General features: G+C 40.9%; 1 protein-coding gene across 1 annotated transcript in view; it reads left to right on the forward strand.

Annotated features, from left to right (window-relative positions):
* The window catches only part of LOC144195835 (striated muscle preferentially expressed protein kinase-like), a 29,577-nt gene that overhangs the window by 13,313 nt on the left and 1,881 nt on the right, over window positions 1-14,383 (forward strand). Inside the window, exons 10-40 of the mRNA XM_077715726.1 lie at window positions 100-275; window positions 747-930; window positions 1,093-1,166; window positions 1,238-1,396; window positions 1,491-1,680; window positions 1,932-2,161; window positions 2,230-2,349; window positions 2,433-2,537; window positions 2,749-2,955; window positions 3,165-3,288; window positions 3,374-3,546; window positions 3,622-3,734; window positions 3,811-3,979; window positions 4,062-4,161; window positions 5,323-5,523; window positions 5,766-5,823; window positions 5,908-5,985; window positions 6,089-6,261; window positions 6,343-6,369; window positions 6,463-6,615; window positions 6,708-6,750; window positions 6,841-6,906; window positions 8,270-10,784; window positions 10,892-11,059; window positions 11,445-11,567; window positions 11,730-11,894; window positions 11,963-12,530; window positions 13,196-13,435; window positions 13,526-13,749; window positions 13,861-13,936; window positions 14,028-14,177. Coding sequence (XP_077571852.1) covers window positions 100-275; window positions 747-930; window positions 1,093-1,166; window positions 1,238-1,396; window positions 1,491-1,680; window positions 1,932-2,161; window positions 2,230-2,349; window positions 2,433-2,537; window positions 2,749-2,955; window positions 3,165-3,288; window positions 3,374-3,546; window positions 3,622-3,734; window positions 3,811-3,979; window positions 4,062-4,161; window positions 5,323-5,523; window positions 5,766-5,823; window positions 5,908-5,985; window positions 6,089-6,261; window positions 6,343-6,369; window positions 6,463-6,615; window positions 6,708-6,750; window positions 6,841-6,906; window positions 8,270-10,784; window positions 10,892-11,059; window positions 11,445-11,567; window positions 11,730-11,894; window positions 11,963-12,530; window positions 13,196-13,435; window positions 13,526-13,749; window positions 13,861-13,936; window positions 14,028-14,177 — 7,152 coding nt within the window. The remainder of the gene's footprint in view (window positions 1-99; window positions 276-746; window positions 931-1,092; window positions 1,167-1,237; window positions 1,397-1,490; window positions 1,681-1,931; window positions 2,162-2,229; window positions 2,350-2,432; window positions 2,538-2,748; window positions 2,956-3,164; window positions 3,289-3,373; window positions 3,547-3,621; window positions 3,735-3,810; window positions 3,980-4,061; window positions 4,162-5,322; window positions 5,524-5,765; window positions 5,824-5,907; window positions 5,986-6,088; window positions 6,262-6,342; window positions 6,370-6,462; window positions 6,616-6,707; window positions 6,751-6,840; window positions 6,907-8,269; window positions 10,785-10,891; window positions 11,060-11,444; window positions 11,568-11,729; window positions 11,895-11,962; window positions 12,531-13,195; window positions 13,436-13,525; window positions 13,750-13,860; window positions 13,937-14,027; window positions 14,178-14,383) is intronic.

A 14,383-nucleotide genomic window follows, 5' to 3' on the forward strand; every position in this document is an offset into this window, starting at 1 on the left:
TATATTTTCATAAGACAGTGACCAGACATGACTTCATGCTCAATTTAATTACCCGCCACTGACCACGTCACCATGTTTTTTTTTTTTTTTTTGACCCAGGCTAAAGGATGGAGTCACAGTGAAGACTGCTGGACGCTTTTATTTAAGGGATATGGAAGGAGGGGCCAGCGAGATTAGAATCCTTTCAGCACAGAGGTCGGATGCTGGGGTCTATTCTTGCCAGCTTGTTAATGAGTGTGGAAAAAGACAGGAGGAATGCCAGATCAAGGTTAAAGGTGAGAGATCAGAGAAATTACCTTTCTTGAACCAATGTGATCAATTTGTCTTTAGAAATGTCGTGACTGAATCGAAGACACTAAGCTCTTCTCTTCAGTTCGTTGGTGGACACACTTATCATCTCTTAGTTGCATGGTTGAATAAATACATTGGTAAATAGATACTCAGGGTGGGCTGAAATTAATGAATTATCATTAATTATGAATGAAGTTTGCTAAAAGATTATTTGAAAAAAAAGGATTACAACAATTCATTTGCAACCAACAGTATATTATTGAAATGGTATATAAGAAATTTAAGTTTCAGATAGATAAACAATTCTACTAAAGTATGTGTCCAAAATGAATACTGAATTATATTGTCCTTTTTGTTGCATTTATCATTTTAGAAAAATGTTAAATGGATAGATGGCATAATGAGCACACGCAAACCACTGTTCCTATGTTAAAATGCATTACATTGATCATCAGCTGCATCACAAACCCAGCTGAAAATTATCCAAGATGTAAAAGATCTCATGGTGGAGGCCGGTGAGTCAGCCATTTTGGAATGCCACATCACTGGACCACCTGACGTGGATGTGGATTGGCTGTCTAATGGGAAGCTGATCCAACCTGCGCTGCTTAATTGCAAGATGCACTGTGATGGCCGGAGGTAAGTTTATTCCTGTGTCAAATATTATCAACCATGTTTGTGTCTCTTCTAGCTTTAAAGATGATGCATGAGTATGAAAAAATGCACAAGTATCTTAAGAGAAAATTATTTTTCCACCATGACAATTTTTCTTCTTGACACGCACGATGTGCCCACCCCCAGATGCCGCCTGCTGCTGAATTCAGTGCATGAGGATGACAGTGGTACCTACACTTGCAAATTGAGCACAGCTAAAGGTGAACAACAGACTTGCCTTTCTTCATGATGATGACAATGAGAAAATTAAAGCATTTCATTTCATATTTAGATGAGTTGACCTCCAGTGCAAACCTTAAGGTGACTCCCTCCAAGGAACCATTGTTCACACGTACACTGGACATACTTGAGGTCATCGCAGGTCGCACGGCCCGCTTAGACTGCAAGGTGAGCGGGTCACCGGCACCACAAGTCACCTGGATGCACTTTGGTAGGAAAGCTCTAATGACTTGTTGTGGCCATCTATGGAATCGTGACTCGTGGCCTTCAAAGTGATGCCGTGTTTCTCCTCTGTATAACTCCAGAGTCAAAAGTGGAGGAGAGCGACAACATTTGCATTCTGAAAGAGGGTGGGCGGCATTCGCTCGTAATCGCCAACGTAAGCAGCGACACAGAGGGTTTCTATACTGCTGTGGCTCAGAACATTCATGGGAAGTCTGAATGCACCGCTGAGCTTTACATCCAAGAACACAGGGCCAACGTCTCCTCACATATGTAAGATTTTCATGAACAATACAATACAACACAATCTAATAACAGGACTTTTATTGTGGTAATTTTATCAACTACTCAGACATTTACATTCAAACACTATTCCATTGTACCATATTTAAAGAGAAGGGCAACATTCTCATCCATTGAACACTGTATAATGCAAGGCAAAAATAACTAGTGACAATGCTGACAATTGATCTTTGAAACAACCAAGAGTGGAACTTCCCATTTTCCAAACTCTTCCACTGCAGGTCAAAACTTGAAAAGATGCCATCCATCCCAGAGGAGCCAGAACAATTGGAGAGTGAAGTGGTGAAGAGAACAATGCCAGACTTTGTCAAACCTCTGTCCGATTTAGAAGTAATTGACGGCAAAGAGGCTGTGCTGAGCTGCAAAGTGATTGGCCTCCCTTTTCTGGCCATCACATGGTACCACAATGGCAAGCGCATTGAGAGCAGCAAGGAGCACAAAATGATTCAAAGTAAGCAAAGACCCGACAAACCATCTTGGAGTAAAAGATACAGCTTCAGAGCTCTGTTTCTCATCCAGACAGGGATGTCCACAGTCTAGTCATTCAGACTGTTTGCCATGCTGATGGTGGCGTCTACAAAGCTGTCATCGCTAACAAAGTAGGCAAAGCAGCCTGCTATGCCCATTTATATGTCACAGGTAGCCCCAGGTGCCTTCAGGTTGATGGTGTGTATTGTTCCTTTCACAAATTTTGAAGACATCCTTTCGTGCTTTCTGAACAGATATTGTCCCAGATCCACCTGATGGGCCTCCAGTCATAGAGGCCATCACAGGGAAAACGATTACCCTCAGTTGGAACAGATCAAAGAGGCTGGAACCATCATATGGTAATGCATTTTGTCCTGAATCAGTGGAGTTTTTTTTTTTAGCTTGTGAGTTGCTTAGTTATTGGCATGTTTTGTGGCTCTGTAGGCTAATGTTTAAGATGTTAAATTCTAAATGTTTTGGTTGTAACAATCTTTCAGCAAATGGCTTAAAAGACTTATATATGTAACTTTGGGCATTCTTTTGTTTCATAATTTTCTTAATTTGTTGCAGATCCTGCTTCTTTGTCATATGTAGTCCAGCAGCAACCTCTGGGCTCCATCCAGTGGTCCAATGTGACATCCAACTTGAGGGAAAACAGCTACACCATCAGCGGCCTTTCCAAGGGGGTTCGCTATGCTTTCAGGATCCTGGCATCCACCGGCAAGACTCTCAGCAAGCCTTCACCATCTACTGATTTAGTCCAGCTAATTGACAAAGGTATCAAAAGGTCCATAAATTCCACTAATTCCAAATCCACTTTGAGAGGAAATCGTTTGCTCAGAAATTTCATATGAATTCAGATTATGTTTTCAACATTATAAAAATTAAAGAACAAGTCTAAAAAAAGACCATAAGTCATTATAGGTTTCAGTTAGAATTTTTGAATGCTGGTTTCTGAGCATTCATACAGCAAAATCTTTCTGCAGGACCTTATTTGAGGAAAGCTCCAGTGATTGTGGACAAACCTGACATTGTGTATGTTGTGGAGAACCAACCTGTGACCATGACGATCACCCTGAACCATGTACACTCCACAGTCACATGGAAAAGGTAACATTTTTGTGACTTACAAAACCAATTACACTGAAATGTGATTAGTGATTACCCTTCCATATGTTGGTTCTCTGTTCAATAGGAGGGGTGTTGCACTGGTGAACAAACCTGGGGTGTGCGAGATGAACACACCAGATGATGATCAACACTCCCTGAAGCTCCACCACGTCAAAACCTTGGATATTGGCCATCTGGTGGTGGTTGCCAGCAACCAGTTTGGCAGTGACCTCTGCACACTGCAGCTGATCATGGCAGGTTGGACCACAGCAGAATTGCTTACCTTGGTCCAAAAAAGCAAAAATGATTATTTTATTTTATTACCTATCACAGTTCCGCCAAAGTTTGAAACAATCATGGAGGATGTTGACGTGCAAGCTGGAGAAACCTCCCGTCTGGCTGTTGTAGTTGAAGGGAAGCCAGATCCAGATATTCTGTGGTACAAGGTATAATTACTACAAAAGTTACAATCTTGACAGACAACTATTAATATTGGTTATGCTGTGTTAAAATCTTTTGCAGGATGATCTCCTTCTTTCTGAAAGCAACTATTACACCTTTGTGTATGATGACCCGGAATATTCTCTTGTAATCCTCAATGCCCGCACTGAGCACTCTGGTGTGTACACGTGCACAGCCAAGAATCTTGCCGCATCCAACTCCTGCAAGGCTGAGCTGACAGTTCACACAGGTTCATATATATCATATAAATCAGCACATTATCATTTGTTTGTGTATGTGGGTGGATGTAAAAGTGTGTATGTCTTCTGCAGAGCGAAAAGATTCCATTGAGCCAATGGAAGATGAAGGAACCATTCTAAGAAAGATGCGACGCTTGACCGATTATTATGACCTCCACAAAGAAATAGGCAGGTATGCGTGTTCATCCTTAAGAGGGATAATCCAAACAAGTTGGACGTTTTTCAAAGTGCGGCACAGATGTAAACTAAAACATTTTCTGTAATTTATTGGTGTTCACCATGTCGATCACAATGTACCAGTTGATCGCCAAGATGCTACTGGTAAATAACATGATAATAAGATTCTATCCAGTCTTACCCCCTTTCGATTGAAACAATAATCATGCTGGTTCCATTTTTTGTTGGTTCGTTTTGTGCCTTTAAAGCCCAGAAAAGAGGAAAAGGGTCTCTACTTGAACTCAAACTGAATACTCACTGCTTCGTGCAGTTTGCATGAGCTAGTACTGGCAGCCAGCTGTGGGATTCACAAATGTGTTTTCAAGATCCAGAAATATATCCTTGATTTTCACGTACATGTTCGAGATCTTCAAATCTATCATTCATTTGTAACGAAAAGGAAAAGGTGGAGTTCTGTTCGCACTGCCCATCAAATGCTCCTCACGTCAGTGGCACGGGGCCCTCGTGTTTGCGGGTCAACTCCAGCAAGATATTAGCAGCAAACATGAGTGTGTGCAGCTGTAGACAATGGTTTTCAGACACTTTCTTATCCTACTGATGTCCGTGCATCGAGTACTTTGAACAATAGACATCACATTTAAAATGTCGGGGTTGGTAATGAACTGATAGCAGTGGCTTCTTTTCCACACCCGCAGACATAAAAATTGAGACAGTTAATCATTCAGTAGGATGAGAAAGGGGAACAAAACATGTACCTTATGCCTATTCGTCATATTGCCATGCTGGGGAACAAACTCTGTCTCACGACAACATGAAACAATGCATATTTTTTCGTTTTTTTTTTAATTAATACTTTTAAAAACATTGCATACCTTTTAAATAGTAGTGAGGGAATGCTATATTGGCTCAGGTAGTGATGAAAAGTATTTCAACATACATAACTGCTGAGTTTTGTCGGTGGCCCAGCAAAAAGGTACTAAATCACGAGCGTTTGGCTCCTTGTAGAACTTAAGCAATGAAAGTTTGAGGACCCCTGCTGTATAGCATAATTCTAAACTACTTAGGTGATGCAAAACCCAGGGGTAACTGTTTGAGCGATTGAATTAGGCAGGAGAAAAACTGAAATTCAGCAAATTTTATACTTTTTCTTTCACAGAGGGGCCTTTTCTTCTGTAAAGCGAGTGACACTGAAAATGGAAAAGAAGGATTTTGCTGCCAAGTTTGTTTCTGCACGTGCAAAAAGGAAAGCCTTGGCACTGCAGGAGATGGAACTGTTGTCTGAACTGGACCACAAGCAGATAGTCTACTTTCACGACGCCTTTGAGAAAAAGAATGTGGTGGTGCTGATCACAGAGCTGTATCCTTTTTATATTTATTATAAAAGCACTTATTGTACCTCTAGCACTTCTACAGTGCACCATTGGAGTACGTACCTGAATGTACTTAAGACCAAACACAATATTATACTGTCTTCCATCTCAAATCCCACCCAATCCCTCTGGCTAATTTTTGAGTGCATTTAACACGAAAAGAGTCATGTGTAATAGAATGCATTTCATGTGTGACTGGTAGTAGTTATTCCTCAATTGTGGGTTCAAGGTGTCATGAGGAACTGTTGGAACGAATGGCTAGAAAAACTACAGTCACAGAGCAAGAGGTGGGTTAGATCTATCTTTCCCTAGTGGAATTTCTTCATATTACCTACTTTAGACCTCATGTCATCATTTATGCATCTTCCCAGATTCGACAAAGTGTTCAGCAGGTTTTAGAAGGCCTCCGCTACCTTCATGAGAAAGACATTGCCCATCTTGACATTAAGGTATAATTGCTAGTCTGTTAGATGATGGCATGATGTCACTGAGTTCATGAGATAATGTTACAACTTGAAGATTTTATTTGGTCTTGTATTTATCGGCTATTAGCCAGAAAACATTTTGATGGCAGATGCCAGGAGTGACCAGATTCGAATTTGTGACTTCGGCAACGCCATCAGACTACAGTCGTCTGAGGAGCACTACTGCAAGTATGGCACACCGGAATATGTGGCACCAGAGATTGTGAACCAACACCCAGTCTCAACAGCAACAGATATATGGTGAGCCTGTTCCGTGTGTAACAAATTCAAATTGACGCACAAGGCCTTCGCTCATCTATGTGTCTATGTTCCGCTCCGCAGGCCAGTTGCAGTCATTACGTATCTCTGGTAGGTAAAACAGCAAAAATTTAAGACATTGTTCGATATGGAATCTATTTAAGAATAAGTGTATAGAATCTGAATGAATGATACATATTCCAGTCTGACAGGAGTGTCACCATTCGCTGGTGAAAACGACAGATCCACAGTGTTAAATATTCGCAACTACAACGTGGCTTTTGACGAGAGCATGTTCTCTGATCTCTGCAAAGAGGCGAAAGGGTTTGTCATCAAACTCTTGGTGGTAGACCGACTGTAAGTTGTACATCTGATGTCTCCATATATTTTGGTTAATTGTTTTAGCTTTGTAATACTGCCACTAAACCGTTGTATATTCCATCTCCCAGGAGGCCCACTGCCCTCGAGTGCCTTCGTCATCCTTGGTTCAAGGTACAGAACATGTCAGATTTCTTTCTTTTTCTTAACCCCCTACATCACCCTGCCGCCTCTTTTTTTCATTTTTTTTTTTCATTTTTGCAGTCAGAAAGTAACAAGAGCATCTGGACCACAAGACTAAAGCAGGTTTTGGCAAGAAGGCGATGGCAGGTACAACAGACATTTTCAACTTTGACAAATGGACCACAAAATAAAGTACACCTCCACAGTCTAATGAGATTCAATCAAATATGTGCGTATGTCTCTAGGTTGACAATACTTTTTACAATACATTACAGTAAATTCTACCAAAACATTTTATCAAAATACAATAGTACCTAAAACTTCATTTGTTTTGGGACTTCATTTAGTAACACAGGCACTGGGTCAATTTATATAGTTGAATAACTATTGTAGTCCATGTCCCTAAACTTTGTTGATGGGAATTCGTCTTTTGCAGAAAGAGACCCAGGTCAAGGGGCCAAACTAAACAACACTTATAATTACATTCAAGCTCTAGTGCCACTTTAAATGCATATATAAATTACAAACCCAGAAATAAATAATAGTCCCCTCTTTTAGATAATCATTACTTCTTTTATTTATTTCTGTATGCTATTTTCCTTGTTATTATTTTCGACAGACTCATTAAACTACCACCAAAAAGTTTTCCGCTGAAGTCACAAACACAATTCTCTACTATTTCAGTGATTTGGGGACTTTTCTTTGTTAAGTTACTTCTTTGGACATAGTTTTTGCCTTTATTACCTCGTTGTTCTGCAGTATAGTGTAAATGCTTCATTCCACTAAACCAAAGTGCACAGTGAATCAATTAGTTTTAATCTTTGTTTTCTATTGTAATTCAATTAAGCTTCCTAAAACCATCATGGCAGTTTTCTGTTTTGTCATTCTTAGGGATCTAATCAAAGAGAAAATAATTAAATATACGCAACTGCATTTGTAATGTTGGACCATTGAGCTAATGATGTTCATTTGCACTGCACAAGGAGAAAGCACAACTGAGCCATGAGCGCATCCTTTACATGAACAGGTAATAGTGCAGGAACCAAAGAAGTACTTTTTTTTGTATGAGTCCATACAGAAACTGAAATGTCAGGCAGCTGAGTCATTTATAAACTGAGGTGTACCAATGAAATAGATGTTGTTTAATTGTTATTGTTTGCCATGGTATAATACTATACTTCTTTATCAGAAAATATATTTGAAGTGAATATATAGAACACCTGCTATTGACTGACCACCATTCTAAAATCTAATCTTCCTCCGGTATTAATCTGTGATATGGGCCAAACAAGCAAAAGGGCATTTCTTTATGAATTTAACAAATTGTTCATTAATACAATACGATTCTGACAGTGTTGAGCATAAATCAAAATTATTGTTATTTTCATAAAGAAGATTTTAATATTTCTGAATTTGGTTAGATCTCATTAGCTTGTGGGGTGCGTCAATTCTAGTGGTATATGAAAAAAAATGTTGTTCATTGCTTTTAATTCTGATATTTTCTCCCCAGTGCTCACTAATCAATTACAAATCGAAGATGGTGATGCGGAAAATTCCAGAGCTACTGAATGACGCATCTAGCCATGTGTCGATTGCTGTGGCGCGGAATTTAAAAGAAGGCTCACCGCCACCTTCATCGTCCTCCGACTCGGATGCAGACGTGGATGAACTTCCCTTCATTCCTATGCCGCTATCTATGTTTTTCTCCGGTTCCAGAATTTCCCTGAATGAGATGCCCGGTGATGAATACGTCACAGAGATGCCACATGAAATTGCTGATAGAGTTACGGACAACTTGAACACAGCTGGTAACAAAGGAGCAACTGATAAAATGCTTAAAGACGATAACCCAGAGAAGGAAATAATTCAACAGAAAAAAAGAGCTCCCCTCAAAAAGGGATCCAGTACAGAGACAGATGAGTCTCAGATAAAAACAAAAAGATCTACCATGAGGAGAGGCAGTTCTGCCGACTCTGCATTACTTCTCCACATAGACCAAGATGAGAGTGATAATAAGAAGGCTAATGAAATGAGCAGCAATAACCTGAAAAAGACAGTTTCTCTGGAATTGCCTAACCGAAGTCCAAGCCCTGGAATGACAAAACTAAGCCAGGAAGATTATGCACTGAAACTGGAGCTCATGAGACAACGGCTACTCAGGGGGGGTAGCGTGGATAGAAAAATGAGTGGCCTAAGAGGGCCCTTATTTGAAACACTTGGGATGGAAGATGAAACACAGACAGGGTCTCTTGATCGTAACCTTAGACGATCCAGAGGGGGAGCATCCACTCTCATTAGGGCAGCATCTTCTGAGAATGCTGGACAGGACACACCAAGAACGAAGGTTTTTCAGAAAAGTGCTTCCTTCACTCAAGGGGATTCTGAACCAATGCCACTGCATCGTAGGTGTGGAGCTCCCCTAGAAATCCCATCGGTAAGCATCGAAAGCACTGAAGGAAAGAAGCTTCAGGAGGCCACATCCATGTCTGTCCTCACCGAACAAACAATGGAGTCACCCACACAACGCAACTCATTTATATACCCAGCAGAACTACTGGACCAGCCGAACAATCTAGTGAAAAGGACCAATAAAGAAAATGTAAACAAAACAGAGTGTGAACGAAGATCATCCTCACTTGTTACTCCTTTAATTGTGATAGAAGAAGATGATGAGGTAGAAGGCAAAAGGAAAGAATATCTGGATCAAAAAACCAAAGAGGAAAAGGTGCGTGAGATTAAAGAAAAAGAAAGTGTTGTGCGGTCTACTGGAACATCTGTCCAAATGTCAGACAAGGTAAAAGAACATGGGCCCAAAGACATCACTATTTCACCTCAGCACCCGGCAGTGTTTGCCAAGTTGGCAACTACAGACCAAATTGGAATCCAGCATCCAATTCTTCGAACAGATATAAAAGACATTGACTCGGAAGAGGTCTTTGAAGCAAGATTTAAGAAGAGGGAATCATCTCTGACCCGCGGCCTCAGAATACTAACCAGAAACAAATCGGAGGAAAAATCTCCTACACTGAGCCGGAAGATTGACGCCAGAGACGATGAGGTTTACCGACCAGGGCTGGGTGGAGCACCTCTTGAAATGGTCTCCAGAGGGCTACAGGAGAGGTCCAAATCAGTACAAGACCTGCGAGAAGATAAGGGGAAAGAATCAGGCCTAAGTCTTATTGGGAGGTTTTCAGTGCGAGGAAAGAGATCAACATCTGTTGATAAACAAGCCGACAAGTCGAAGGAAGGAAAGTCTCAGAGCACCCAGGAAAGTGCAGTCACTAAGCGTGTTACTTGGGCAATTGGTCGTAGTAAATCTTTGGACACAAAGGAGCCGGAAACAAGAGAACGGACAAAAATTGATGATTCTGCAGTATCTGCTATGAAACGCATGTTTGAGTCCAAAGTTGCTGGAATTTCTGCCAAAATGAGAAGCCATTCTGAGGACAGAAAAAATAAAACAGAGGGAAGTCAGAAAGAGCAGGAACTGAGTAGGCTCACAGATTCTCCCATCCTAGCAATGCGACACAAGTTTGAGAATAAAGTGATGGGGAAGACCACAAAAATACGCAGCCTGTCAGACCAAAGACAAGAGAACACAGAAGAAAAGCGGACACCTTTGTTTTCTCGTCATCGCCACTCGCAGTCCGAGGGGCGGGGGCTGAAAGGAATGGATCTGCCTGAGAATCAGCTTGCAAAACAGGCAGGTGTAGGTGCCTCAAAGGAGTCAATCGAATCTACTTCCAGTGTTCAATCAGAGAAAGAGAATGACCGACGGTCTAGATGGGACAGGTGGGGTCTGACAAAGAGCAAAAAGGACAAAACACTTTCTCAGACTGAACTCATTTCACCCATCCATAAAGGAGAGAAGACTTCCCATTCACAGAAATTTGTCCGTTCTGCATCAGATTTTCCACCTGTTTTCCACATCAAGCTTAAAGACCAAATCGTGCTGGAGGACGAGAAGGTCATACTTAGTTGCCTCCCTGCTGGAAGTCCGCATCCTGATATAACTTGGATGAAAGGTCTCTTGTTTCCATTACATTGGTGATTGAATTGAAAATTCTATGACATTTCTGATACATTCAGATTACTGATTTTTTTCTTATCGTATTTCAATTCTGTTTAATAGATCGGAAAGCGCTGGGCGTGGATGATCGAATCAGTGTAATGTCGCATCCAGATGGCAGGCAGCTTCTTACCATCCTAAAGTGCGGCCAGAGAGATGCTGGGGTGTACGAATGTGTAGCTACCAATCCCATCGCTGCCATCACCACTTCATGTACAGTGACGATAGCTTGTAAGTTGTTGGTGTGACCAATGCGCACATAAAAATATTGATGATTTTCACATCTCTCTTCACCAACACCATCAATTTTTAACACACTAAACAATGTGTAACTCAGTTGTTGAGACATCATGCCATTCAATCCATTCCTTCAGGTTTTATTTTGGTTGGTAACTAAAACAAATGCATTTTTTCTTGTTATTAATGTCAGTAATTATGTTAACGTTTTTTTGGCATTCTCCTCAATAATCACAAAATTCTAAAACACATGAAAACAAACCCATCTAAGAATCTGCATCTTGAAACATAATGAACAATGTTTTCTCTCAACAAAAAATGACCGTTATCTCATTTATTCCTTTTTTTTTTTTAAATGTTTTTCATGGCATTTATAAAGATGTTCCCAAGCGACCTGGCACCCCAGAAGTCCCCCAGACATACAACAACACTGCCCTGGTGCTCTGGAAACCATCAGACACCAGACCTCCATGCAGCTATACACTAGAAAGAAAAACAGAAGGTATTATACATAACAATTAAAATATATAAATATAAAAAAAAACATATTATGAACTGTGGAAATGAGGGAATGGAGAGTTTTTGCATTTTCTTAATTGTGGTGAATGCAAAGCAGGTCAGTATTGGCTACTTAGAAGAGACGTTTTCCATTTTGTTTCTTCAGGTGATTCAACATGGAAAACTATTGCAACGGGAGTGGTTGACTGCTATTACAATGTGACGGACTTACCACAAGATGTGGTGTTGCAGTTCCGAGTGTATTGTGTCAACAAGGCAGGACAAGGGCCACACAGCAACTGTTCAGAGCCAATTAATTTGTACTCATCAGGTATTACTCAGCCGTGATATCAAGGCTCTTTGAATTTTGTGTTAAACGAGGTATTTTTGTATGTTCAGCTGGAAAGACCCCTCACAAAACTGATCCTCTGGTGACCACATCATCCCTTCTTCCATCTGCATACAAGACGACCATCAACACAACTGCCATGAAAGGGCCTGCAAATGCAACTTTAACAACGACATCTATTCCTCCAACAGCATTGCAATCATCCCATAATGCTACAAGATCCATAGCAACAAACTTGCCTTTGTCATCTGCAACCACAAATACTCAGGATTCGTCAAAAATACCATCGAAACTCGCTTCTCCTCCACTTTTAGCAGCAAAGCTCCAGAGTCCAGTCAACATTGTGCCTCCCATGGCCCAGACCCCAACCACTATTGTAACTCCTCCTTCAAGTCCCACCAAACCTGCCTCAATGCCCATATATGTCCCGACTACCATAACTTCTACGGCTCCATCGAGTGCATCCTTTTCACCTAAAGTGCTCCAGGTAACAGGCCTTAGCCCCATTGGTCAAGGGGTCAGTACTCCCACAAGAGGAACACCATCATCAATGCAATCCACAGCTCTGCGCCAAGGGGTTCCACAGAAACCATATACCTTCTTGGAAGAAAAATCCAGGTGGGATGTTGTTCAATGTACATTATTGGCTATTGTAGTTTGACATCTTTGACTACAGGGATGTACTTTTCAATGAGCCAACCTGCCGCGAGCACCCATTTTCTAGTCCACAAAGCTAAGCAGTTATGTATAAAGAAATGATGAAGTCAAAAATGTCACCCCATGTATTTATTTATTCTTTAAACTTATGTGGATGTATGTTGAATAACCATTCATTCATTCGTCTTCTGTACCGTGCATACTTAAGATTTGTGCAAGTTACCAGAGCCTATCCCAGCTGACTTCGGGCGAAAGGCAGACTACTGCCTGGACTGGTCGCCAACCAGCCAAAGGACACACAGAGAGAGAGGCAGCCATTTGCAGTCACAAGTTGACTAAGCACATATGTACAATTTAACTTTAGTAAAAGGGCCAGATGTGAAATTAAATAGAATATTTGAAGAAAAAAAATAGTTCAGGTCTAAAGGAAACCAACAGATTGGATCAAATCTTACTGTCATATAAATACAGTGCACTCCAACTGCCCTGCAATTGGCTGCCCACCGGTTCAGCCTTGTGCCCACAGTTAGCTGGCTAGGCCCGTTTCAACCATTGTGAGGATAAGCGGTTCAGAAAATGAATGAATGAATCACTCCAACTATTTACTTATTTATTTGTTCTGTCAGAGGTCGGTTCGGAGTCATCCGCGAGTGCCGTGAGAACGCCACAGGCAAGATGTACATGGCCAAAATCATTCCCTACAGCCAAGAGAACAAAAAAGAAGTGCTGAAAGAGTATGAGATCTTAAAATCCCTGCACTATGAAAAAATCATGGCTCTGCACGAAGCCTACGTCACCCCACGCTATGTTGTGCTGGTGGCCGAATATTGCACTGGCAAGGAGTTGCTGCATACCCTGATAGACAGGTAGATATGTATTTAATATACAGTAATCTGCAACTGAAGCATACACAGTTACATTATTTTGTATTCTATCTTTCTATTTCTATATTACAGGTTTCGGTACTCCGAGGATGATGTGGTTCATTACTTGGTCCAGATCCTTCAAGGAGTCGAGTATTTACACAATCGACGAATCCTCCACTTAGACTTAAAACCCGACAACATTATGGTGACAAACCTCAACACCATCAAGATCACGGATTTTGGGAATGCTCAAAGCTTCAATCCTCTCAGTCTCAAGGAGCAAAACCTAAGCGCAGTAACATTGGAATACATGGGTGAGGAAAATCGTTTATCTACATCATAATTTTTTAGGTCTTGGTTTGCTCTGAAGACATAAGGTCAATTCCTATACAATGAGGTTTCACCTTTGTGATTTGTGCTTAAAGCTCCTGAAGTTGTGAAAGGCGATGTCGTGGGGCCGCCTGCAGATATTTGGACGATTGGTGTTGTGACTTACATCATGTGAGTACATACTAAAGTATCTAAATGCCACAAATCATCATTCGGCACAGTGACAATTAACAACATATTGTTTTTGCCTCACACAAAAAAGGCTAAGCGGCCAGCACCCATTTGATGACAAAGATCCTCAGCGTGTGAAAGCCAAGATCTTAATGGCAAAGTTTGATCCAGCAAGACTATACTCCAACGTTTCTCAAAGTGCTGCAGCCTTTCTCAAGAAGATGCTCAGCAGTTACGCTTGGTAAGAAATGTAGTATTAGTGAAGACAAGCATTTGACTGATTGCATATTTGTAAAACTTCCCCAAAAATATCTTGAAAAAATGTATTGCCCATTGGTCCCTCAGAGGTGACTGTAGAAGAGAATCGTTTTTTTCCAAGGCCAATTTTGCCCAAACCTATAAAAGACTGAGACTAATAGATTACCAAGACTTTTGCAAGACAACATA

The sequence above is a fragment of the Stigmatopora nigra genome, chromosome 1 (assembly GCF_051989575.1).
Source record: "Stigmatopora nigra isolate UIUO_SnigA chromosome 1, RoL_Snig_1.1, whole genome shotgun sequence".
Classification (NCBI taxonomy): domain Eukaryota; kingdom Metazoa; phylum Chordata; class Actinopteri; order Syngnathiformes; family Syngnathidae; genus Stigmatopora; species Stigmatopora nigra.